This window comes from Littorina saxatilis, linkage group LG1 (assembly GCF_037325665.1).
Source record: "Littorina saxatilis isolate snail1 linkage group LG1, US_GU_Lsax_2.0, whole genome shotgun sequence".
NCBI lineage: Eukaryota > Metazoa > Mollusca > Gastropoda > Littorinimorpha > Littorinidae > Littorina > Littorina saxatilis.
The window spans coordinates 63899884-63927499 of record NC_090245.1 but is presented as its reverse complement, the minus strand read 5'-3'; the positions used below and the strand labels follow the sequence as shown (position 1 = coordinate 63927499).

At 41.7% G+C, this 27616-nt stretch overlaps 1 protein-coding gene across 4 annotated transcripts in view; it reads left to right on the top strand.

Moving 5' to 3' along the window:
• Positions 1-349: 349 nt before the first annotated feature.
• LOC138976152 (A disintegrin and metalloproteinase with thrombospondin motifs 6-like) overlaps positions 350-27616 on the top strand; it is a 141248-nt gene continuing 113981 nt past the window's right edge. Inside the window, exons 1-2 of one of the 4 annotated variants that reach the window (XM_070349011.1) lie at positions 350-642; positions 2483-3004. In XM_070349011.1, the coding sequence (XP_070205112.1) occupies positions 2857-3004 (148 nt within the window). In that variant the 5' untranslated portion in view covers positions 350-642; positions 2483-2856. Of the gene's footprint in view, positions 753-1891; positions 3005-27616 lie in introns of those variants that run through there. The other 3 variants (XM_070349003.1, XM_070348997.1, XM_070348988.1) reach the window with 3 other exon arrangements.

Here is a 27616-nt window from a genome sequence, read left to right as displayed (position 1 = left end):
CACGCACGCGCTCACACACGCACGCACGCACGCGCTCACACACACACACACACACACACAAGAGGGAGAGTCAAAAAGGGCTGTTGTGCTCTTTTGGGGGTAAAACAGAACCCTAATGTCTGGTCACATTGATCAACATTGGTCAACGAAGCGCTGTTTTACACGAAGAGAAGCCCTGATCTTAGAAAACACTTTTCTTCTGACGATAACGTCCCGCCAACCAGTTCCCTCTCTGTGGCTATGAGAGTGTTGCAAAACATCATATCAGCCAGCCAAAACCGCAGACAGGGAGAGAAAAGGCGAGCGCGGCTCACGCAGTGTGCGACGTTCGACGTAGTGTCGCCGCGTGCTGGCCACACGAAGCTGTGAATGGACCGTCTTCATAAGGCCTGGGAAAGCGCACACCCCTGGGGGGACCGTCACCGCCACCGCCGTCTTCTGTAGGTAAAAATTTAGCCTACCTTTTACCTTTGTCAAAGACGGACCTGTCCGTGTGTCTCGCCGCAACCCTCTGCTGTACGCCTCTCTGCAGCGCGACACTGTGCTGGAACTCTGATTGTAGCCTATCCTTGTATGTAGCGAGTGCAGCCGGACCACAGAGATATGCAGACAAATCGGAACGGCCAATGGAAAGTCGGACAGGTAAAAGCAGACTTTGGGAAAACGGATTGTCCAGTTAGCACAGGAGTTACGGAGTGAAGTGCTCTTCTCGCGCTCGAAAGAGGAAGTTCATTGGATGTAAAAGTATAAACGTGAGTAAAAGCAACTTCCTTAAACAGGGTAATGGACGAAATTAAAGCTCGGGAAAAAAGTTTTAACATTTAATATTTTGAGGGAAAAAATAAGAAACAACAAAAGGTCAAACGTGTTTTACGAAGACTTGAATTAAAAAAAATAAAGATGGTTGGATATTCAGGCAGGCAAAGAAACACACTATAATAGATCAATGTTTGGTGGGCGGAAATCGAAGGGAACCTTAAATTACCCTTAATGACTTTATTACTGAATTACTTAAAATGAACCAACTTTCTTTCAGACATTTATTCGTGCTTTTACATAGAGAAAATAAAAAGTTATGTTTTCCTTCCATGAGTTTTCCGTATTAGCTCTTTCTGTTTTTGTCTGAAAGGGGTTTTCTTTTAACGAGTTCTTTGACAAAAAGTTACGTACGCGCATATCCAAAAAGGCTACTCTTTATTCATACAAATGTAAGCTTCTCTTTCTTTTATGTCTTGTTTGAAGCAAGGCCAAGGAGGCAGGGTTTCCCGCGTTCTGCATATAAACAAAAATGCATATTATTCTTTTATTTATTTATTTTCTTAATTTTTTTTACATTTCTTCAACAACAACAAATTAACTTCCGTTAAAAGAAAGCCATTTACTTTTTATAAGCAAAACTAATTATATATGTTTAGCCATTGCCTTCGTTGCTATGTTGACAGAGATAGTTAATTACAATGAAAGAGAGAGAGACTCAGACTCAGACTCAGAACTTTATTACAAAAGGATAAAGGTTTTAGGCAAAGCCTATTCTTCCAACCTGTCCTTTATACAACACATAAAGACAGACGGACATAAAAAATAAAAATTCAGAGAGAGAGAGAGAGAGAGAGAGAGAGAGAGAGAGAGAGAGAGAGAGAGAGAGAGAGAGAGAGAGAGAGAGAGAGAGCAAAAAGAGAGAGAACTGCAGACATTTCTGTCAGGGAACAAGTTCCCAATGCCTGTTAGAATACACTCTCCGCACGGCTGCTGTCAAGTTGAAGGCTTTTTCTCGCGCAATCCTTTTTTCCCTTTTTTTTAAACTGTGTAGTCTACATATTTACTCCACCACCCATCCCCACTCTCTCCTACCTGGAGTCTCTTCTTCCGTATACCCAACTTGCTCTTGCTCGCTTGTCTGTTCGTCTCACTGATTCTGTTCTTGCTGTCGACAGTTTTATTTCTCTGAGCAAAGCGAGAGAGAGGAAGGCACTGCTTTTCGCCGCTGTGTGCCTGTTTCTTGGTTTCTGTGGCTCACACTTTTCACAGACTGAGTTGGCACTTTTCTGTACCCCTGCTAGAGACAGAACTGTTGCTGTGATTTTGATGCAAACCTCGGCTACCTTAAAATCGGTTGTGTGTTTCTGAGATTTTGCTCACTCTAAATACAATTCCAAACTTATTCGTTTCTGGATTTTATCCTAATAGTAATACGGAGAATACTATATATCGAACTCTTCCTATGGCACGATAAAACACACACAGGGAATGAAAAGAAGTTTTCACCTGAACATTCTTCCACTGCAATACTGATATAGTGAGACTGCAAAAGAGACCATAAAAGAACTCCGTGAAACTCAAATTTTTTGTAGGAGAGAGAAAAAGAAGAAGAATAAAAATAAACTTTACTACGACTGATTGCAAATCTATGTTAACATCTCAGTTCTAGGACTGTCTTTGATGTGAACTGGTGTGCGTAAAAAAACTGTGTCTGTTACTGCAGCAGGATCGACAAGACACTGTGACGACAATTACCATGTTCAAAGCTGGACACTTCCACTTTCCTCCAGGATATGATTTTACATCACCGTCCACTTTTTGCTCAGCATCAGCGGGGAAGTGCTACTGATTCAACATAACTATTGTTTTTATAAAATATGTCGTTTTGCATTCAAATGCATTTGTAGTATTTATGTCAAGGAACGTTTATCTCAGGCTCTGAATAACAAGCTGACAGCATTTGGAACTGGCGAAATAGCTTTGTTTCTTTGGAATCCCTTTGAACTGCAAGCTGAAAGTTTGGGATGACGAACCTGTGCTGTTTGTAACCATCGGAAGTGCGTCTGGATTATTTCTGATCAGTGACTAACCCTTACAATGGATACCAGATCATCTGGGAGAATGCCTCAGGCATTGTTATTAGCTGTGTTATTCTGCAATGTGATAATCATCTCGGAAGCTGCATTGTCGTCGTCATCGTCATCGTCTAACAAGGAACAGTTTGTGTTCCGCGATAGTAGGCAAGGTAAGAATAATACTTCTTTTCTTTATCACTGTAGTTTACTTGTGCTTGGTGTTCATTTCAGTATCCCTTCATGTTCAACATGATAAATGCATGGTAGGTATCACGTTCTATTTTATGTTGATTCCTAATTCCAGGATCAGCTCATAATTTTCTTTATTTCTCCAACTACAATTTTGTTTTAGTCACTCCCCTCTCTTTGTTCTCTCTGATTTTAGTAGTCAAATCTTAGTAGCATTGAGTGTAATCTGTGTAGTGCCTTTGGTCCGTCACTGAATCATCACCAGAAACGTGTGCTGACAACACTAAAGAGTCCTTTCAGGGTCGCAGTTTTTGTTTTGTTTTCTCCTATTACCTATGTAACAAATGTGTCTGTCTTGATCGCAGTGAAAACTCTGCGCGCGCGCGCGTGTGTGTGTGTGTGTGTGTGTGTGTGTGTGTGTGTGTGTGTGTGTGTGTGCGTGTGCGTGTGCGTGTGCGTGTGCGTGCGTGCGTGCGTGCGTACATGTGTGTGTGTGTGCGCGAGCGTGATTGAGTGCGTTAGCGTGCGTGCGTGCGAACGTGGGTTGGTGTGACTGACAGCCAGCCAGACAGACAGACAGACAGACAGACAGAAAGAGAGAGACAGACAGACAGACAGACAGACAGACAGACAGACAGACAAACACACACACAACACAAACACAGAGAGAGCTTTTACACGTGTTACTACATGCCTCTCTCTGTGATCATCGGTATCCGACGTTTGTCAATAGCTTAGGCCAAGAATGTGTGGCCTTCTTGGGACGCTTTTGAAATACGGTTTTGCCTTATTAGTACAGACACAAAATAGATTCTTTCAAGTGGGTCACACACACGTACACACACACACACACACACAAACACACACACACACACACAGACACAAGTCGTGTGTGTGTGTGTGTGTGTGTGTCTGTGTGTTCGCGATGCACGCCCAAGGTTCTCGATGGATCTGTTTCAAATTTGGTGGTCATATTCAGGTACACACCGGACATAACCTGCTCGATGAGATATTTCAACACGTGCTCTCAGCGCGCAGCGCTGAACCGATTTTGGTTTTTCTCTGGATCCATTCCCAGTAACTCTTCCTTATCTTCTCCAGTGTTTTCAGCGTTTATCTCCCTTCCTTCGTGTGGCGTCAATCCATATTTCCGTTACTACGTTACTATTTTTAGAATGCCACTGCACTGTCCAGAACGCTTTCCTTGCACCCGTAAGTTGTCCTTACTGTAAAAGTGAAAAGGTCGAATCAATTTATAGCCACGCGAAAAATACACTGTCATCTATCTCTATATATTTATAGATATAGATATACATATATATATACGGCTTCTCTGTGTGTGTGTGTGTGTGTGTGTTTGTGTGTGTGTGGGCAACACCTGTGGATTGTAGAGTTCTGTTTGTGATGTGGTCTGGCGGCTTTGGTATGTCTGTATGTTCATGCCTTCCTTCGAGAAGCCATAACAGTTTTTCTCAATCCCGTTTGAGTGGACTTCGCCTTCAAAGGTGATTGTGGTGTTTCGGCACTCGGTTACATTTTGGCGTCGTCGACAGCGATGGGACTCGACATGAAATGTTCAGGCCACTAAATCATTTTCGTGCTGTTCCCATTCCACCTGGGAGGGACCTAAGCTTGGCGGGTCCATGGTTCGGAACTTTGGGGACAAAGTTCATTCAAAGGGGGTCGAGTGTGACAGGGAGACTACCGTCGCACTTCACAGCAGACTCTGCAGAGTTGTTCGCTTTAGAAGTTGTGGGCTTTCCTTGCATGTACCCGTAAGTTGTCCTCACTGTAAAAGTGCAAAGGTCGAATCTATTTATCGAAAAATCCACTGTCATCTATCTCTATATATTTATATATATAGATAGATATATACGGCTTCTGTATGTGTGTGTGTGTGTGTGTGTGTGTGTGTGTGTGTGTGTGTGTGTGTGTGTGTGTGTGTGTGTGTGTGGAGGCAACACCTGTGGATTGTAGAGTTCTGTTTGTGATGGGGTCTGGCGGCTTTTGTCTGTCTGTATGTTCTGGCATTTGAGAAGCCATAACAGATAATATAGGGCTTAGAAATAAGCTCTAAAATTCTCAATCCCGTTTGAGAGGACTTCGCCTTCAAAGGTGATTGTGGTGAACCGCCACGCTGTCTGTCTCTGTCTCGTGATTCACCCCTGCGAAGCCGGTTATTCCTCTAGTATATATATATATACACACAAACCCACACACACATAAACACACACACACACACACACACACACACACACACACACACACACACAAATGCGCCCGCTCTAGCACACACACATTGCGAGAGAGAGAGACAGAGAGACAGAGACAGAGACAGAGAGAGACTCATAGAGGAAAGTTGACAAAGGACTGAATGTAATACGAATCAGAGAGTGTCAGTTACGATGAGTCTACAAACAACAAGTCGCGTAAGGCGAAATTACTACATTTAGTCAAGCTGTGGAACTCACAGAATGAAACTGAACGTAGTCCGCCGCTAGTGCAAAAGGCAGTGAAAGTGACGAGCCTGTTTGGCGCGGTAGCGGTTGCGCTGTGCTTCATAGCACGCTTTACGTTTTAACTTTCTGAGCGTGTTTTTAATCCAAACATATCATATCTATATGTTTTTGGAATCAGGAATCGACAAGGAATAAGATGAAATAGTTTTAAACACGATTTCGGAAATTTAATTGTAATCATAATTTTTATATTTTTAATTTTCAGAGCTTGTTTTTAATCCAAATATAACATATTTATATGTTTTTGGAATCAGAAAATGATGAAGAATAAGATGAACGTAAATTTGGATCGTTTTATAAAAAAATGTTTTTTTTACAATTTTCAGATTTTTAATGACCAAAGTCATCAATTGATTTTTAAGCCACCAAGCTGAAATGCAATACCGAAAGTCCGGCCTTCGTCGAAGATTGCTTGGCCAAAATTTCAATCAATTTGATTGAAAAATGAGGGTGTGACAGTGCCGCCTCAGCTTTTATAAAAAGCCGGATATGACATCATCAAAGGTATTTATCGAAAAAAAACAAAAAAATGTCCGGGGATATCATTCCCAGGAACTCTCATGTAAAATTTCATAAAGATCGGTCCAGTAGTTTGGTCTGAATCGCTCTACACACACACACGCACAGACAGACACACACACACACACACACACACACACACACAAACACACACACACCACACCACACACTGTCACACACACACACACACCACGACCCTCGTCTCGATTCCCCCTCTATGTTAAACAATCATCAACAAGTCGCGTATGGCGAAATTACTACATTTAGTCAAGCTGTGGAACTCACAGAATGAAACTGAACGCACTGCATTTGTTCACAATGACCGCAGTCCGCCGCTCGTGCAAAACGCAGTGAAACTGACGAGCCTGTTTAGCGCGGTAGTGGTTTCGCTATGCTGCATAGTACGCTTTTCTGTACCTCTGTTCGTTTTAACTTTCTGAGCGTGTTTTTAATCCAAACATGTCATATCTATATGTTTTTGGAATCAGAAACCGACAAGGAAGAAGATGAAATCGTTTTTAAATCGATTTCGGAAAATTAATTTTGATCATAATTTTTATATTTTTAATTTTCAGAGCTTGTTTTTAATCCGAATATAACATATTTATATGTTTTTGAAATCAGGAAATGATGAAGAATAAGATGAACGTAAATTTGGATCGTTTCATTAAAAAAGAAATTAATTACAATTTTCAGATTATTAATTTTTAAGCCACCAAACTGAAATGCAATACCGAAGTCCGGCCTTCGTCGAAGATTGCTTGGCCTAAATTTCAATCAATTTTATTGAAAAATGAGGGTGTGACAGTGCCGCCTCAACTTTTACAAAAAGCCGGATATGACGTCATCAAAGACATTTATCGAAACAATTAAAAAAATGTCTGGGGATATCATACCCAGGAACTCTCATGTACAATTTCATAAAGATCGGTCTAGTAGTTTACTCTGAATCGCTCTACACACACAGAGAGACAGACAGACACACACACACACACACACACACACACACACACACACACACACACATACACACACACACACATACACCACGACCCTCGTCTCAATTCCCCCTCTATGTTAAAACATTTAGTCAAAACTTGACTAAATGTAACAACAAAAACACAGGGGATATTTCCTGGAGCAAGGTGAGAAAATGCGCACCGAGTGCAAGAGGTAACCTTGCAAGTATAAGATGACATCCTTACACCTTTCCAAACGTGGCGGTCTTCACTCCGTGAGTTGTTGCGCTGTCTAGGTATTAGTCGCCTCACAATTCTGTCACCTCAACGTGTGTGTATACCGTCTGCCTATTTTACTTTCTTTGCTCAAATTCTCCGCCTCCAGTTTGTCTCTCCTTGTATTCCTTTCACTCGACTTCCCGGGTCTCTGTGATTGTATTCTATCGCCTATATATACTCTTCTACTGTAGGTTGTCCGTACTTACTTTACGGGCTGTTACATAATAACGGTGAACAAGTAAGGGTGTGGGTGTGTGTGTGTGTGTGTGTGTGTGTGTGTGTGTTTGTGTGTGTGTGTGTGTTTGTGTGTGTGTGTGCGTGCGTGCGCGCGTGCGTGCGTGCGAGTGTACTTGCGTGCGCCGTGCGTGTATGTGTGTGTGTGTGTGTGTGTGTGTGTGTGTGTGTAAACTTGAATCTGATGTGATGTCAACCTTTTTGTGGCCACCCATGGTACTCTTAGCTGTCTTTCGTATTTCTGTAGTCAATTCAGTTGACATTCATTGACAAGTTATTTCGAACGGCTCAGTTATGCTGGTTTCGTGTCCTTGCCAAGAATGAACAATTGAATCTTGTTTTATCTGTTCTTTGCCTGTAGTCTTAGTGTTCAAATGATTTTCGCTGACTGTGTTCGGTAATAAATTAAAATGACACGTTTTTAATGTTTTGCTTCTTAGTGCTTTTCCTTGCCCTCATTTTTTTTTTTTTAATTTTGCGACGTTATTTTAATTTTTTTCACAATTCTGTGACGACTGATCCTTGAAAGAATCTTAAAGAAAATTATGGCGCATTGAAACATGTATCTTTGAGCTTCCTAGAAGTATCCAAATAGGATAGTCTCATTCAAAGGCGCTGAAAGCATAAGAAGTAAAGTGTGTGTTTTTTTTTTCAATGAATCAGTAGAGTGGATGTTATGTGTCTCGTCCGGTGAGTCAAGCGCCGTTATTCACAATGGGTTTGCCTTCTCTCATCTCTCTGGCCTCAGTCCTTGTCTTTTATGTCAGTGTTTGAGTATACTGACAGGAGCATTTGACGGTTGTTGTTGTTGTTGTTTTTGAGTCACTTGAGAAAAAGTGACTCTATGTAATCGGTCAGTGTTAGTCTGTCCGGCCGGCCGGCCGGCCGGCCGTCCGTAGACACCACCTTAACGTTGGACTTTTCTCGGAAACTATCAAAGCGATCGGGCTCATATTTTGTTTAGTCGTGACCTCCAATGACCTCTACACTTTAACGATGGTTTCGTTGACCTTTGACCTTTTTCAAGGTCACAGGTCAGCGTCAAAGGAAAAATTAGACATTTTATATCTTTGACAAAGTTCATCGGATGTGATTGAAACTTTGTAGGATTATTCTTTACATCAAAGTATTTACATCTGTAGCCTTTTACGAACGTTATCAGAAAAACAAGGGAGATAACTAGCCTTTTCTGTTCGGCAACACACAACTTAACGTTGGGCTTTTCTCGGAAACTATAAAAGTGACCGGGCTCAAATTTTATGTGAACGTGACTCATTGTGTTGTGAATAGCAATTTCTTCCTGTCCATCTGATGCCTCATATAATATTCAGAACTGCGAAAGTGACTCGATCGAGCGTTTGCTCTTCTTGTTATATAATGGGTTTTTTAAATGTTGCCTCACTTGAATTAAAGACGTTGGCATGTTCTCGTAGGATCACAGGTACTGTACTTTGCTTTGTCACTGTCTACAACTATATTGTATTGTGATTATTCGTTAGTTGTCGTGAGGTAGGCTTCTCTTGACGTTGTTTTTCTGCACTCCGTATAAACGCGTATTTGAGTTGCTAGGCTGTCGAGAGTCATACGTCTGTGTTGAGGTTTGCCAAGAATGCACTCCAGTCGATAACTCTCATGTCTCGAAACGTTGCGTACGTGGGTCAAGACCACGCCTGATAGGGTCAGAGGGCTGAGATAAGTATTGGTGTCAAGCAATTGAATTACACTCGCCGCTACATATTGACTGTGCCAATCTGCAGACAGCTGTCCGCCTATGTACGTCTGTATGTCTGGGGATCGGATATACATAGCAAAATATTGACACCAACGACGTCTGGAGACATCTGTTCGTCTGTCAAACTATGAATGTTTTGTTGTTTTTGCCTTTTCCTGTCCATCCCCCCCCCTCTCTCTCTCTCTCCCCCTCTCTCTCTCTCTCTCTCTTCCTCTGTGAATGTCTCTGTCTCGCTTTCTTACTCTCTCTCTCTCTCTCTCTCTCCCTCTCTCTCTCTCTCTCTCTCTCTCTCTCTCTCTCTCTCTCTCTTCTTCGTCTTCTCCTTTTCCCCCTTTGTATGTCTTCCCTTCTCTCTCTCTCTCTCTCTCTCTCTCTCTCTCTCTCTCTCTCTCTCTCTCTCTCTCTCTCTCTCTCTCTCTTCTTCGTCTTCTCCTTTTCCCCATTTGTCCGTCTTCCCTTTTCTCTCTCTCTCTCTCTCTCTCTCTCTCTCTCTCTCTCTCTCTCTCTCTCTCTCTCTCTCTCTCTCTCTCTCTCTCTTGTTTCTGTGTTCTGATCTGTCTATCTCTATAATTCTGTCTGTCTGTCTAAGTCTCTCTCTCTCCTTCTCTCTCTTCATCTCTCTCTCACTCTTTCTTTCTCTGTGAATGTCTCTCTCTCTCTTTCTGTCTCTTTTACTCATTCTCTCTCTCTCTCTCTTCGGCGCCCTCTCTCTCTCTTTCTCTCACCCTCTCTCTCTCTCTCTATTTCTCTCTCTCTCTCCCTCTCTCTCTCTCTTGTCTCTGTGTCTTTCTCTGACGGTCTATCTCTCTGTTTGTGTCTATCTGTCTAAGTCTCTCTCTCTCTGTCTCTCTCTCTCTCTGTCTCTGTCTCTGTCTCTCTCTCTCTCTCTCTCTCTCTCTCTCTCTCTCTCTCTCTCTCTCTCTCTTAGCTCTCTGTGACATCTTCAAGTGCAGCTCCAGTGTCTCATCAACATGACCTACACACCTCCAGCAAACAGTTCAGTGTGTACGACCTTGCCTCAAGTCGCAGGCACAAGCATCCCTTCTCTTCAAATCGCCACTTGTTCGCCTCTTTCTCATACACTCGTTCACAGACCCATTCACTGCTAATTTGACGGATCAGCACTAGAAAAAGTCGAGCTGTTTGCGTGTAGTAGCTGTCAAAATAGTTTACGCTCCCACTTGCAGCTTTCAGTACAAAAGTGAGAGTTGTTTGGTTCGCATAAGCGGGGAATTACTCGGGTGACGGAAGAATGGAAATACAGTGAAAACAGTTGAAAAGGATTGGGGTGGGGTAGAGGAAGGGGGTGGGGAATGCCGCCATTTGTAGAAGAACGCAGGAGGCCAAATGTAGATTTCAAAAATGGGAGAGGAAAATAGAAATTACATTCCCACCTGTAATCATTTGTAACGTCACTTACCTCAAAACATACAGCGAGAGATGGCAAGTTGAATATGCAAAAGGCAGCTATGAGGACTGGTGACATGAAGAATGTAGACTCTTAAATCTGTACTTCACTCACGCGTCTGATGGCCAGAGCTCTTATTCTGACGGAGAAGAGGGGAGGTAAGATCCTTGCATTAGAAGACCTGCCAAAGATGTCGAAGAAGTCGATGCTTGGAAGATGCAGAACTTAAGGAGAGGAAGACAAAGTTATTAGTGCTTAGTACAAACAAACGGAAAATAATGAGAAAACAAGAGGATGAGGAAATAGGGAAACGTGACTTTCAGAATACGTCATAAATTTGTGAACCACAAGAAAATAAGCATGTCTGTCACAACTAAGGCAACGAGAAATTCCATGGACAACAAGAACCGATATAGCCTACAGAAACTTACACCACTCACCATTAACTGTCACTTAGGGAAAAAAGAAAAGCGCACCCAAAATGATGACCCATAGCTTCTACGCGCTCGGAACTTGACCTGCCACGAATACAGGCTGTCCTTCATTGAAGACTACGCGAAGTCTTTACACTGTTACATGAGCATCTCTGTCTACAACTCGGTTCAAGGCAAAAACCGACATGACACTGTAATATTTGTAACGATAACGATGTCAGTCGCACGTGGTTAACCAATGTCAAGAATCAGTAAACCAACGTATGGTGTTGACGCTTAGCAGTGTACGATGGAGTGTAGGTACATTTTTGTGAGAAAAGTGCATGAAGGTGTTGAATGCGGAAGTTAAACTGAGAGAATGCTGAACCGGAACATTGTGAGTATGCCGTGAACACTTCACAGAACGAATGTGTACCTGACGTGGCCCAGCCAAAAGTTGTCTCCATATATATGCACTAATTGCGTCTACATGCCGATCTCTGTCTGCCAGGTTGCATATCTGTCTGCACACCTGTCTGTCTGCCTGTCTGTCTGTCTGTCTGCCCCCCTCCCCCCAATTCTGATAGCATGCGTTTTCATATTCATTGTGTCTGTCTCTGGTTGGATGGCTAGCTCTTTATCTATATGTGTCTGTCTGTCTCTCTCTCTGTCTGTCTGTCTCTCTCTCTCTCTCTCTCTCTCTCTCTCTCTCTCTCTCTCTCTCTCTCTCTCTCTCTCTCCCCCCTCTCTCTTTTGAGTTCTTAACTGTTGTTACGGGACAAACATGTAGTAGAGGATTAATACCGAGAATCTAATGCTGCACTGATGGCGCTTTTTCTGTTTCCCTTTCCCTCTTGAGCCACCAAAACTAGACACACTTTGCAGACACATAGATTCTATACGACGGCCGTTCTAGTCTCCCTAAAAGCTTGCCGAGTTGATTTTAGGCAGTATCGCTAACAAGGACATGATCGTGAGAGCCATCACACCCTCTGACGACACAACATAAAGCATGCATGATTTACAAACGTAATCATATTCCATATCTCGCTAACGGGAGGGTGTTATCCGTTGAGAAGAGAGAATTTGTAACACGAGCCGAGTTGGCTGTGAATGAAATAAAGTCGCAAGAGATAGCTCGTCTCATGTTAGATTTGCTTTCTGGTTCCGTGAAGAAAAAGGCACTTTCAATCATACCGAAGACGCCTTAGGACTGTGTAATTGCTGACAGATGAGAACTATCTTTTGTATCTACCAGATTCAGCCTGCTACCTCTATTACAGATTTTACAATTGAAATGCATAACATCTTATCGCATTTCTTCTTCGTTCAAACTGTATTTCAATGTTCTTTGGAACAAATAGGGGGGGGGGGCGTTCCTCCTGTCTATGGCAACGACAAGGACACGTTTGTTGTGTGTTATAACGCAACTCAAATCATGCAGGACAAGGACAATCAAAACATTAGTGCTTGATGCAACAGTGCCGAAAAAATGTTACCCAAACAATGACAGATCTCTCGGGACTTTAAAATCCCCCGCTTTGTTGTATTCCTACTGTATAAAACCTGGCTGCGCATTGTAGAAACTCAGCGTGGGATGAATACATCTGATTTGTCGCCAGTGACTGCGATATTCTGTCACATATGCCGCTCACAGATTTGTTTCTAATGTATGGCAGAACTGTCTGCTCTTTTAACGTTAGTCACAGCTGTCACTAGTATCTTCCTATAAGTGTTTTTTGTTTGTTTAATCAAAGGTTTCAATCATCAAATAAATGTATGAAATCTGAGCAGTACAATTACCTTGAAGGTTACATCCCATAAGCGTAAAAGACGGTCACAGTTCTGTCTAATCATGGTGTGTGTTGTCTGTTCAAGCTGTGAAAGCAGTAGCGAACAACCTCTCACTTGTTTTGACATAGGGAATTATGTGTACAGTTTCAGCTTGCAGTAGCGTTTGAAGTGTAGACCAAGACCATATCGTATTGTTCCACGACAGACAAAAACTCAAGGTGGTTTGGTATAAGGCACTTAAACAGACACACACTCTCGTTGCGAAACTCGGATGCTTTTCTCTAATCTGCGGTTCCAAATGATTAATGGTGGTGCACACGCGGCACTAAGCTTATTTGCACTGTCACATACCTCCTGACAAGCGGTGTTAGTTGCCGTTAACCTGCAGATAACAGGGGCGGACGAGGGGGGGTGCACAGGGTGCACGTGCACCCCCCCTCCAGCAACAACAAAAAATTTGGAAAGCTGATTCTATGACCATTTATAAGTTCAAATGGCACCAGATAACACCATTTTGCTTCTTTGAGCCAAAACATTTTTTCCGGGGGGGGCATGCCCCCGGACCCCCCTAGCAAATTCGGGCGCTTCGCGCCCATCACATTCACTTTCGATTCAAAGTGCACCCCCCCTTACAAAGCAACTGATCCGCCCCTGGATAATTCATAACAGAAAGAAACACAATATATCCTGTCATACGTCAGAGCCATATTGTGTAGCCAAGGCTTGGAATGACGTAAGGCGAAAAACAGAGGCTGTGAGACTGGTGGGTGTTTATTCACAGCATAAAATCACATCAATCATTCACAAAAGGAAAGAAAATAAGTCTGTACAAACACTGACTTCCATGCGTGTTTTTCACGTCCGATTTTGGTTAGACGTTTTTTTCAAGCTGTGTTTATGCTTTACGTACATTTGGAGCATTCTGTTCGCACCGTGTTAGCATCCTTACTCTAGTTACGTTTGATAAATGTTACAGTAGCTTTTGAAGACGAGACATACGTACGAGAAAGACAAGCTTAAGACAAGCGCACACCAGAAACATAGAAGATGAAAGATGAAAACACTTCAAAGAGCTCGCCAGACAACAAGTGTTCGTTACTGGGAAAAGAGGGCAAAAGAATCACCGTATAATGCAACTTGAACCATGAAAGGAACAGTCATTTTTATATATATGAAAAAAGAAGCAGGTTTTTAGGATCACACGAGACCTAGTTAAAAGTTCGGTAAAATCCAAGATAGTGCTTGTCACGCCACCTGGCGGCCCATTAGGGATGTAGCCAAAGACAGGGGCGGCGACTGACACAGTGGGATCAACTAGGGTTCTGACCCTTTTGTGTCAAAGGGCTGAGGTGACAGGGTGCACGGGACATCTCGCTGTCCTTCAGTGACGGGAATGCTGTCATAAATGTTGCTGTCTTGCTTCTCCATTACTGCGTCTGTGGCTGGTTTTTTCCGTCTTTCCATGCTGTCTGGCTGGCTGGCTGTCTGGCCTTCTGCCACTACCTTCATGCCCGCATACGCACGTGCACACATCCACCCACCTCACCGCTGTCCGCCTGCACATGTGTGCATGGGTCTTCTTAATGAGAGTGAGAGAGAGAGAGAGACAGAGAGAGACAGAGGGACAGAGAGAGACAGAGAGAGACAGAGACAGAGAGAGAGAGAGAGAGAGAGAGAGAGAGAGAGAGAGATTAAAGATGAGGTCATGGCAGGAAAGGCGACATACAAAAATTAAACTTACCAATATTCTTTAGTCCCTTTTGAGCAAGACTTTCGAATAACATCACACCAATATAAACATATATATTTGCTTTTCTCTCCAATCAACTATTTTTAGGCAAATAAGCTTTGCTTTCTAAGCGGTTTTTGGGCCTGTCTAACTGTTAACCGTTTCATTCATAACGATATGACTTTTTTTTAATGAGATTCTTTCATCTGTGAAAAAAATCTCGGCTATACATAAAAGAATCCCCAAGAGAATGGAAAAGCACTCACGCGGAACGAGTTGTGGTTTTTCCTTGTTAAGCAGTAGGAGGGGTAGAAAAGGGAAGGTGTAACGTCTAGCTATATGCTCAAGGAATAAGCAGTTCATAAATGGGTTGTGCAAGACAGGGATAATGCATGTCCGTGCCTTATGTTGAGCTGGGGCGTGCTGTGTGAGTGTGTGTGTGTGTGTGTGTGTGTGTGTGTGTGTGTGTGTGTGTGTGTGTGTGTGTGTGTGTGTGTGTGCATGGGGGGGGTCTATTCCTTTGATAATGATGCACTTTTCTGAAAGGATGCCAAAGTCTTGATGTGTTTGGATTTGCAAGGTCAAGACATCAAATAACAATACAAGGACAGTTTAGGATTCGGTCATCTGTTTTGCTTTGAAACTTCGAGTCACTTCGTCAACGTCTGTGTATAGCCAGCGACGGTACGGTTTCTTCTTTTTTTCACTTAATTTGTGACCATTGGAGAAACACATTTTCGAAAGAACATAGATGCCAAAAGAACGCGGCAAAAGAGATTGGACTGCCATGGACTGATCCGATCGGATAACAACAAACTTGACATACACAGGAAAAGTCACGATCCCTACAAGTCTGTTGAAGTCGGCTCCATGCAAAAACTGCATGCTCCAATCCGAGAAAAGCTTCACCGCTTTGAAAAACCTCACGATCTTATTTAAAGACTGCACACAGGAACACAGACACAGAGGCAGACCTAAAAACACAGAGAGACACACACAGACACAAGCATACACACAGGCAGGGACACGTGCACACACACACACACACACACACACACACACACACACACACACATACATACACACACACAAGCCGGGGAGGGGGAGCAAGAGTGCAGCGAGTGGGAGGGTGTGAGACAAAAGGGTGTTGATTACCACTGTACATGTTGCAGTCAATAAAAGATAGCTATGTTGCCCACGAGCTCGAGAGCGTTTGCAAACACAGGTGCAGACATTGGGGTCTGTTCTGCTGAGATTTGCTCGCATTATTCAGCATTGAGCTGTCCCGGTCAGGTTCTGTTCCTGTTTGTTGAATTGGCCCACGCCGCCGAACAGGTGTCTAGTCTACCTGTCCTCCTCCCATCAGTCTCTGTCTCTGTCTCTCTGTCTCTGTCTCTGTCTCTGTCTCTCTCTCTCTCTCTCTCTCTCTCTCTCTCTCTGCACCCTCTCTGCACCCTCTCTCTCTCTCTCTCTCTCTCTCTCTCTCTCTCTCTCTCTGTCTCTCTCTCTCTCTCTCTCTCTCTCTCTCTCTCTCTGCATCCTCTGTCTCTGTTTCTCTCTCTCTCTTTCTCTCTCTCTCAGTCTCTCTCTCTCTCTCTCTCTCTCTCTCTCTCTCTCTGCACCTCTCTCTCTCTCTCTCTGCACCTCTCTCTCTCTCTCTCTCTCTGCACCCCCCCTCTCTCTCTCTCTCTCTCTCTCTCTCTCTCTCTCTCTCTCTCTCTCTCTCTCTCTTTCTCTCTTGCTTTCTCTTTCTTAGTTTTCAGTCCGTCTCTCTTCCTGTCTGTCTTCCTCCCGTTTGTTCAGTGATCGATAAACAAGTTATTGCTAGCCTGTTCATAAAGTTTGCACCAACAAGTACTGGCGCCCCCCTTTTCCCCCATGCTCGGTTCCCATCTCCTGCACCTCTCTCTGACTCTGTTTCCTTTGCCGACAAATGTCTTGTGATTGAATCCCTATTGTTATACGGTAGGCGTAGACAGTCAACTCGAAAGGCTTTGTTTGAGCCATGATCGGTAAGACGTAATTTCTGTCATCTTCTGAACTCGTCTTCAACGTCCCCAAGTGTCCCTTCTTCTCGTGGTGTTTGTCTTTAGCATCAAGTCTCGTCTAATTAACGACTGACGGCGTGTTTACGATGATGTCACTGTTAAAAAGTGGGCCTGTTGACGTACGAGCACCGAGACCCACAGACACGCGGGGACACTGTGACAGTCAGGTAGAAAGGCGTCTCCCCTCTGCCCGCCCCCGCTACTGTTGACCCAACGCAGTGGTCAAACATGCCCTTGGTCCGCTGTCCACACTTACCACAGCGGGGAAACAAGAGGGAGGGGGTAGGGGGAGGTATGTGCATGTCAGCAAACATTCGCGAGGTTCAGACGCGGGTTTTGAACTCCTGTCATTCTTTTCAAGCTTGTTAGTGTCTTTCTTGAGGGACGACATTGGAAAAGCATATACATGTCTAATTAGAGAGGGATGTGCACCCTGAGACGTGATCGTGTTTTTAAGTTTTGTTTTCTTACCCTGCGCTTTCCTTCTTTAGCAGATAACTAGCAGTTAAGCCCGGCTTCGCCCGGGAGTAAGCGGAGCCCTGTAGCAATTTAAGACGCTCGCTAACCCATCATCATTAGCTTTACCTCCTTTGTTTGGATACAAAAAAAGAGTTATCTCCCTTACCTTCTAGAAATTTCCGGAACTGTCCAGTTAATTTTTGAGTCACTTGAGAAAAAGTGACTCTATGTAATCGGTCAGTGTTAGTCTGTCCGGCCGGCCGTCCGTAGACACCACCTTAACGTTGGACTTTTCTCGGAAACTATCAAAGCGATCGGGCTCATATTTTGTTTAGTCGTGACCTCCAATGACCTCTACACTTTAACGATGGTTTCGTTGACCTTTGACCTTTTTCAAGGTCACAGGTCAGCGTCAAAGGAAAAATTAGACATTTTATATCTTTGACAAAGTTCATCGGATGTGATTGAAACTTTGTAGGATTATTCTTTAAATCAAAGTATTTACATCTGTAGCCTTTTACGAACGTTATCAGAAAAACAAGGGAGATAACTAGCCTTTTCTGTTCGGCAACACACAACTTAACGTTGGGCTTTTCTCGGAAACTATAAAAGTGACCGGGCTCAAATTTTATGTGAACGTGACTCATTGTGTTGTGAATAGCAATTTCTTCCTGTCCATCTGATGCCTCATATAATATTCAGAACTGCGAAAGTGACTCGATCGAGCGTTTGCTCTTCTTGTTCTTTCTTCATTTCTTCCCCTCATAGGAGCAATAGCGAGTCTCTAATATCACTGGCATGATGTGCTTGCTACAGGTGAACAGTAGGCACTGAACTGGTCTTGCACCATATAGGCTGTATTCAATAAATGGGAGGTCCATAATCTGAGAAAGGAAACAATGAATCAAGAAACTAAAACCCAGGTGCACATCTGCGGCACCTAGGGAGTGTACGTGCACACTATCTTGTTCCTGCCTCTTGCCATCTCAGAGGTATGGCGAGCACAGACAAAAAAGAGTTATCTCCCTTACCTTCTAGAAATTTCCGGAACTGTCCAGTTAATTTTTCATTCTTCATTTCTTCCCCTCATAGGAGCAATAGCGAGTCTCTAATATCACTGGCATGATGTGCTTGCTACAGGTGAACAGTAGGCACTGAACTGGTCTTGCACCATATAGGCTGTATTCAATAAATGGGAGGTCCATAATCTGAGAAAGGAAACAATGAATCAAGAAACTAAAACCCAGGTGCACATCTGCGGCACCTAGGGAGTGTACGTGCACACTATCTTGTTCCTGCCTCTTGCCATCTCAGAGGTATGGCGACCACAGACAGACAGACACACAGACAGACAGACAGACACTCTCTTTTATTTATATGTATAGATACGCCTCAGATCAAAAGTTGCATGTCTGAAATCTGCTATCGATCGTTGTCTACTTCAGGACACACACACACACATACACACACACACATACACACACACACACGCACACGCACACACACACATACACGCACACACACACACATACACACACGCACATACACACACACACTGACACACACACACACACACACACACACACACACACACACACACACGAGAAAGAAGACAGACAAAACACACTTAATCAAAAACAAGAGAGTAGATGCGGAGGCTAATTCCACAAGAACAGACAAAGCAGAAAGGCAATAACGTAGAACATTCTTGTTAATCAGATAAAGCGGGGAGTCGGGCCTTTCGCAAAGCCATCAATGCTGCTAGTGTTGGTTTTCCACCCCGCTCTTTCCTTTACCTTCACAAAAAGAAAGACAAAGACACAACAAAGTAAACTTGCTGATTTTTTCTTCTTTGCTTGACACCAAACTGACACTCTCAGTGATTCACTGCAAGGTTTCTTTTGTTTCTGTGGTGTCCGTGTACACTTGTTAACTTTATTCTTTTACCTGCACGTAGATAGGTTGGCGTTTGTACTTCACAAGCTTTGTCGAAGCAGTGAAAGTGTGTGCCTAAAACCTTTTTCCCAGTTTCATTATTGGGTGAACCTCTGACAAAATTTCAACAATTCACTTAATGGCAAAGATTGCAGTTGTTGCCACGAAGTGTTGACAGGGTGCACGTACAGTATGCACCTTTCCTGCTTAAGTGTGTTTCAAAAGATAATGCTATCTGTGCATACTGGCTGCACAGTCAGATAAATAGGGACTCTCTCTTCCTCCCTCTGTTTTTACATTTAGTCAAGTTTTGACTAAATGTTTTAACGTAGAGGGGGTGGTGTATGTGTGTGTGTCTGTGCGTGTGTGTGTGTGTAGAGCGATTCAGACCAAACTACTGGACCGATCTTTATGAAATTTTACATGAGAGTTCCTGGGTATGATATCCCCGGACATTTATTTCTTTTTTTCGATAATTACCTTTGATGACGTCATATCCGGCTTTTTGTAAAAATTGAGGCGGCACTGTCACACCTTCATTTTTCAATCAAATTGATTGAAATTTTGGCCAAGCAATCTTCGACGAAGGCCGGACTTCGGTATTGCATTTCCGCTTGGTGGCTTAAAAATTAATTAATGACTTTGGTCATTAAAAATCTGAAAATTGTAAAAAAAAAAAATTAAAAAAAATTAAAACGATCCAAATTTACGTTCATCTTATTCTTCATCATTTTCTGATTCCAAAAACATATAAATATGTTATATTTGGATTAAAAACAAGCTCTAAAAATTAAAAATATAAAAATTATGATCAAAATTAAATTTTCGAAATCAATTTAAAAACACTTTCATCTTATTCCTTGTCGGTTCCTGATTCCAAAAACATATAGATATGATATGTTTGGATTAAAAACACGCTCAGAAAGTTAAAACGAAGAGAGGTACAGAAAAGCGTGCTATCCTTCTCAGCGCAACTACAACCCCTCTCTTCTTGTCAATTTCACTGCCTTTGCCACGAGCGGTGGACTGACGATGCTACGAGTATACGGTCTTGCTGAAAAATTGCATTGCGTTCAGTTTCATTCTGTGAGTTCGACAGCTTGACTAAATGTTGTATTTTCGCCTTACGCGACTTGTTGCATTAATTTTGTACTTGTGTTCGTGCGCATGTGTGTGCGGAATAACTTTTGTTATACTTTTTTGCAGAATATATTCGTCAATCTGAAAAATACATTCAGCAAATAATGTTCACTCATTATTATTTATGGGGGCCAGCAGGCCAGCAGGCCCCCATTCATACGGTTAGTTTCGAGGTTGACCATGGGCAGCACCATTTTGTTGTGAAATACGTCATCAGTTTGTGTACACAGGACAGGAAGTTGTGACATCCGTCACCCTATGGGAGGGGTGAAGGCAACATTGTTCATCAGTAGAAAGTTGTGACATCCGTCACCCTATGGGAGGGGTGACAGCAAAATTGGTCATCACTGAGTTTGTGTAACACAGGAAGTTGTGAAATACGTCACCCTATGGGAGGGGTGAAGGCAAAATTGTTCAACAAAAACATCAGGGTCAACCGCAACAAACTCAAACCATTCATACTATACTGCATCTGAGTGACTTATATACCGACATTTTTATTTCTTATTTTCAGCACAGGTGTAGGAAAAAATCATGAACCAAAATGTTATTTATTTTCTAATTTAACATTTGTTTTACAAATGTGACCAAGGTCTTTCAAACATACAGTGACATTAAACATTGTTATGTTAAAAACAAGTCGCGCAAGGCGAAAATACAACATTTAGTCAAGCTCAGTCGAACTCACAGAATGAAACTGAACGCAGTGCATTTTTTCCGCAAGACCGTACACTCGTAGCATCGTCTGTCCACCGCTCGTGGCAAAGGCAGTGAAATTAACAATCCAGAAAAGCGCGGTAGCGGTTGCGGAGGATAGCACGCTTTTCTATATGTCTATTCTTTTTAACTCTCTGAATGTGTTTTTAATCCAAACATATCATATCTATATGTTTTTGGAATCAGGAACGTACAAGGAATAAGATGAAATTGTTTTTAAATCGATTTCGGAAATTTAATTTTAATCATAATTTTTATATTTTTAATTTTCAGAGCTTGTTTTTAATCCGAATATAACCTATTTATATGTTTTTGGAATCAGAAAATGATGAAGAATACGATAAACGTAAATTTGGATCGTTTTATAAAAAAAATAATTTTAATTACAATTTTTAGATTTTTAAGCCTCCAAGCTGAAATGCAATACCGAAGTCCGGCCTTTGTCGAAGAATGCTTGGCCAAATTTTCGATCAATTTGATAGAAAAATGAGGGTGTGACAGTGCCGCCTCAACTTTCACAAAATGCCGGATATGACATCATCAAAGACATTTATCGAAAAAATGAAAAAACATCTGGGGATATCATACCCAGGAACTCTCATGTAAAATTGCATAAAGATCGGTCCAGTAGTTTACTCTGAATCGCTCTACACACACAGACGCACAGACAGACAGACAGACAGACAGACAGACACACACACACACACACACACACATACACACACACACACACACACACACACACACACACACACACACACACACACACACACACACCACGACCCTCGTCTCGATTCCCCCTCTATGTTAAAACATTTAGTCAAAACTTGACTAAATGTAAAAAGAAAAAAAGCTTTTGTGCACAAATCAGAAAATACATTGTACATTTTACCTACAGGCCAAACAGTGTCTGTGGCTAAGCCCGACCCAGCAATTTGTCAAGAACAGGCGCTTGCATTTGGATGTGTCCAATGATAGTAGGTTTGGTTGTGATCAATCAGAATAATGTAGGAATAAAAATGTATGCAGTTTGGTATGATGACATGTAATTCACATATGCTGAAATATAATATTATACATCATATAATATTATTATGGCTGTTGCCATGACCATGAAGCCCAACAAAGGTTTAATGTTATGTAACGTTTAACGTTTGTGTGCGTGTGTGCGTGGATGATTGGGTGGGGGTAGTGTTATGTGTGCGTGGGTATGTGTACGTGTGTGTATGTGTGTGTGTGTGTGTGTGTGTGTGTGTGTGTGTGTGTGTGTGTGTGTGTGTGTGTGTGTGTATGTCTGTGTGCGAGTGAGTTGTGTGTGTGTGTGTGTGTGCATGTGAACGACCGGGGGTAAGTGTCGTGTTTCGACGCATGCCCGCGTGCGAATCTTTTCATTGCTTTAAATACTTAGATTCGACTTTGCCGTGTCAAACCACTGTTAACATGTAATGTATCCAAAGCTTTGTCAACATCGTTGTAATACAAGTATGTATAGTCTTATAGTGAATGCATAATACTTTTGTTTATATGTCTTCACCCTTGCCATGGTCACTTCGTTTTACCTTCTCATTTTTCATGATCGTACCGGCTACATCAACTTAACTTACACCACATCGTCCAACTCTTGTGTTAATACTTTAATACTTTAATACTCAAAATAATGTACATAGCTGTGCCTAATTCAAATGCTACTCATATTTCACCCTGCTGTATAACACATGCAATATTGTGTATTTGACGTAGAATGTCTTCACAGCCATCCGTGTGACCTATTCACTTACCCGATAATCATATCACCTTCGTATCCATTTACTTTACTTTGTCTTGAAAACACATTTATTCTTTATTCTTCCTTACTCTCCTTCTTACTTGTGTTCTGTATAAAGTCATGCTCTGTTTCCCCAGAGGCTATGTGAGAGCTAGCCTCTGTCCCTTGTGCAGCCACTTTTCCCGTTGTTCGGCGTGGGGTAGAGTACCACCGTTTCGGCCCTGGATTTTAAGCATGTACTTCAGAGATGCCATTACCTAAATGCCTGTTGATTTTCTAACTTCCAGGGCTAGAATCGGTGGTTTCTGTTCCAAGGCGGCAACTCTCTCACAGAAAGTATTATTTTACAATGTTCTTGATGCTTGTATAGCAATAGCCATAGTTGTTAGAAGAGGAAATGGTGTGAACTTAGCTATTGTATTATGGTCTCTACACTTCGTCTATAGTTACAGTCCCAACGAATCGCGACAAAATAACTCTGAAAAGGACTCAGTAAATACTAGCAACCGTGAAGTACGCTCGATTCCTATAAGTACGCTGTTTTGTTTTGTAATATTAGTTTTTTTAGTCTTGAAACTGATGTTATGTGGGGACATTAATCCGAATCCGGGACCAATTTCTCCGTTAGAAAAAGGTGAACTTATTGTAGCACACTTAAACACCAGAAGTTTGAGGAACAAACTTGATATTGTGGAAAGTGAAATTAGAGATTTTGACATAGTAACTTTATCTGAGACTTGGTTACCTGCTGGTAAGATGCAAGACCAATTTAATATTAATGGTTTCCATCCACTTGTGCGGAGAGACAGACCAGACGGAGCACACGGTGGTGTGGCAATATATGTTAAAGATTACTTATGCTGTAAAGAGAGAACAGATCTTTTGATTCCTAACCTTGAAGCCACATGGATCGAAACCAAATTGAATCAAGAAACTATATTGATAGGCTCGTTTTACCGGCCTCCTAGTGCCCCTGTTGCTTATTGGCAACTGATCGATTCTTCTATTAAACAAGTTATGGCCACCCCTCACAAATTCATAATTCTTGGTGATTTTAATTCCGATTTTAATGACAACCCACCAAAGCAACTCACAGACATTTTGTATCTGAATAGCTTAAAGCAACTAGTTACAAGTCCCACACGGATAACTGAAGATACGTCCACCTGTATCGACCTGATTATTACCCCAAGCACTGACATTGTTGATAAAGTAGAAGTTATTCCTCCCATTTGTAGTGATCACTCCGTACCAGTCGTTTATTTAAAGCATCATTTGAAGAAAAGATCACACTCAAAAAGAACGATTTTAGATTATAGCAAACTAGACGGTCAAAAGTTAATAGTTGAGTTACAGAAAATTGATTGGTCAAACATAGTGACTTTAGAAGATATTCATACCGCAGCTTCTCTTTTTTCGGAGCAGTTGTATTCGATCGTGAAAACCTGCTTGCCTGTCAAGGAAGTCACCATTCGGGAGGGAGACACACCCTGGATCACATCATATATTTTGAAATTAAAAGACCGAAAAAGATTTATTCATACTATTGCTGTGCATGTAGACACACCACAAGCTTGGGAACTCTTTCGTAAGATAAGGAACCAATACACAGATGCTATTCGAACGCGAAAGAAACAATATTTAGAGGAACTTGAGCGGTCCGTATCTGATCCAAAGAAATTTGGTCAGAAGCAGTGAGGGCCCCAAAGGGGGGGTATCATCACGATCACGGGAAGGGAAATTTTATCTTTCACGATCACAGTTACCTTGATTTTTGTTTTCACGATCACGAACACCTTGACGAATAGAGGATCATAGAGTGATACAGCGGTGAAAAATGTACGTTGAAAATAAAATGCTTTGCAATAATGCCCATCACGATCACGAAAACAAATGACGATCACGATCACGATACTTGATTTTTTTGTCATCACGGATCACAGGCAAAGTCCCATCACGATCACAGAAATGGAAATTTCGGCAATCACGGTCACAGAAAGGTCAAAAATCGCCAATCACGATCACGATTTTAAACCCTTTGGGGCCCTCAGCAGTGGTGGAAGTTAGTTAACAGGTTTATGGCAAAGAAAGGCTCAGACCAAAACGAAATCCCGCCACTAACAGTTGATTGTAAAACCTATTTTGAAGACCAGGAAAAGGCTGAATTATTTAATATGTCTTTTGTTAAACAATCAGAAATAAACGACACAGACGATAATGTTCCCGATATAGATAATGCTGAGTTTTTTGTCGACGATCTGGTTGTGACTTCTGAAGAAGTGAAAAGTGTAATAGAAAGTCTTGATACATCTAAAGCTGTCGGGCCTGATAAAATTCATAATAAGATTCTTATTGCAAGTTTACCTATAATAGCAGAACCTCTATCTATTTTATTTACAAGATCATTAAATGAGGGCGTATTTCCAAGCATATGGAAAACAGCACACATAACACCGATATTTAAAAAGGGGGATAAAGGAGACTGTTCAAATTATCGTCCCATCTCACTCTTAAGCTGCGTAGGTAAAGTCCTTGAAAAATGTGTTCAGAAACATGTGTTTGATTATTTTGTATCGAATAACATAATCACACCTTCCCAGTCTGGTTTTATTCCCGGTGACTCCACTGTGTACCAGTTAACATGCCTATATAACGACATTTGCAAGTCACTCGACGACAGCATTACTGTCCAGGCAATCTTTTTCGACATTTCCAAAGCATTTGACAGAGTCTGGCACAAAGGTCTTTTGAGAAAGTTATTTGCACTAGGGATTCGAGGTCAGATGTTTAATTGGTTGCAAAACTATTTAACTGATCGAAAACAAGCAGTGGTGCTTAAAGGAAGTATGTCTAGCTACTTACCTGTGCAAACAGGCGTTCCACAAGGCTCTATTCTAGGACCTCTCCTTTTTCTGGTTTACATTAACGACATAGTTGATAACGTTGAATCCATTATTAAACTGTTTGCCGACGATACAAGTATGTATTTAAGCCTGGAAAATTCTCAGATGCGAACAGATATTTTTAACTCAGATCTTGAAAAAATCGACCAGTGGGCTAGTCAGTGGAAAGTTAAATTTAATCAAAGTAAAACAAAACTTCTGAATATAAGCAGGAAAAGGAATCCAGATTACATCCCTTTGAACTTCGGTGGCACAATTTTACAAGAAACTGAAAGTCATAAACATCTTGGTATTATTATTCAGAACAACGGTAAGTGGGAGTTACATATTAAATCTGTTATAGCAAAATGCCGTACGCTAGTAGCTTGCTTACGATCTTATAAATATAGACTAGGCAGAAAAGCTTTAGAAACAATGTATAAATCCTTCATATTGCCACATTTTGATTATGCTGATGTTCTCTGGGACAACTGCCCTAAGGAGTTAGCCACCGAGCTCGAAAGTATTCACTTAGATGCAATTCGAACCATTGTTGGAGCAGTCCGCGGTACAAGCCATCAAAAATTGTACGATGAGTCAGGCTTTATTTCATTACTAGAGAGGCGAAAACGTCATAAATTGATATTATTTCACAAGATCGTTCACCGCAAGGTGCCAAACTACTTATTAGCGATATTGCCACCATTGATATCAACTAATAACCCATATCACCGGCGCAGACCTCTAGACAGGAAAGTTCCATCGTTTAAAACTGAATTATATAGAAACTCATTTCTCCCATCTACTACACAACTCTGGAATTCTTTACCAGACTATATAAAACTTAGTGATTCCCTAAGTGAATTTAAGCACTTTTTGTCAAAAAACGATTTAAGTCCGCCGTGTTATTTTTATTCTGGAGATCGCATGTCACAAATAATTCACTGTAAGCTCAGGTTATATATAAGTGATCTCAATAACGATCTAGTGAGACGTCACGTTGCTACAGATGCATCTTGTGACTGTGGATTCCCGTCCGAATCCGTACAACACTTCATATTCGATTGTCCAAATTATCGCGAAGCACGTCAAGAAACTATACATACCCTCCCTAATCACACAATTCACCTCCCCCACCTTTTAAACGGAGACAGACAGTATTCTTTAGATTTGAACAGGAAAAAATTTTCCACCGTACACTCGTTCATTGAACGTTCAGGCCGCTTTGGGTAAGTCAGAATAAATGCTCTACAAGCCGGACAACAACTTAAACTTCTGCACATCTCCTACCCATCCCTCTTCTTTTATTCATCTTCTTTCCCTCCTTCCTTCCTTTACTGTCTTTCTTTATTTTTATTTTATTTTTTTTTGTATTTTTTTTTTGTATTTGCCAAGCACATCATTGTGGGGCTTTTAATCAGTAACATGCATCCGTCTACAATGTATCATCATTCATCCTTCAACATGTATCATAAATGGCAAGTATAAATATATATATACAACATTAAGACATAACAGACAGACGAGAGAGAGAGAGAGAGAGAGAGAGAGAGAGAGAGAGAGAGAGAGAGAGAGAGAGAGAGAGAGAGAGAGAGAGAGAGAGAGAGAGAGAGAGAGAATGAGAGAGAGGAAGAAAGAGAGAGAGAGAGAGAGAGAGAGAGAGAGAGAGAGAGAGAGAGAGAGAGAGAGAGAGAGAGAGAGAGAGAGGCGGGGGGTGGGGGTGGGTAATGATGGTGGTGGTATCATTTATAATGTATACTTTTTTTTTCTTTTTTTTTTCTTTTTTTTTTTTTTTTTTTTTTTTTTTTTCTTCAAATTATCAAACGTTCCATGAACAAACTTCACCTCGTCTCGACTTATACAGTACTCACAATCTTCTAATGTACATTTCATTTTCCAATATACTATTCAAATCGTATCTATCACCATACTTATATTTACTAATACACATTTTTGCAATCAAAATAATGTGATTAATTACCTTATTATTTTGGCATATATTATTAGGTTGATAACCAAACAAGATATCTTGTTCTGAGAGGTGCACATTTAATCCTGTAT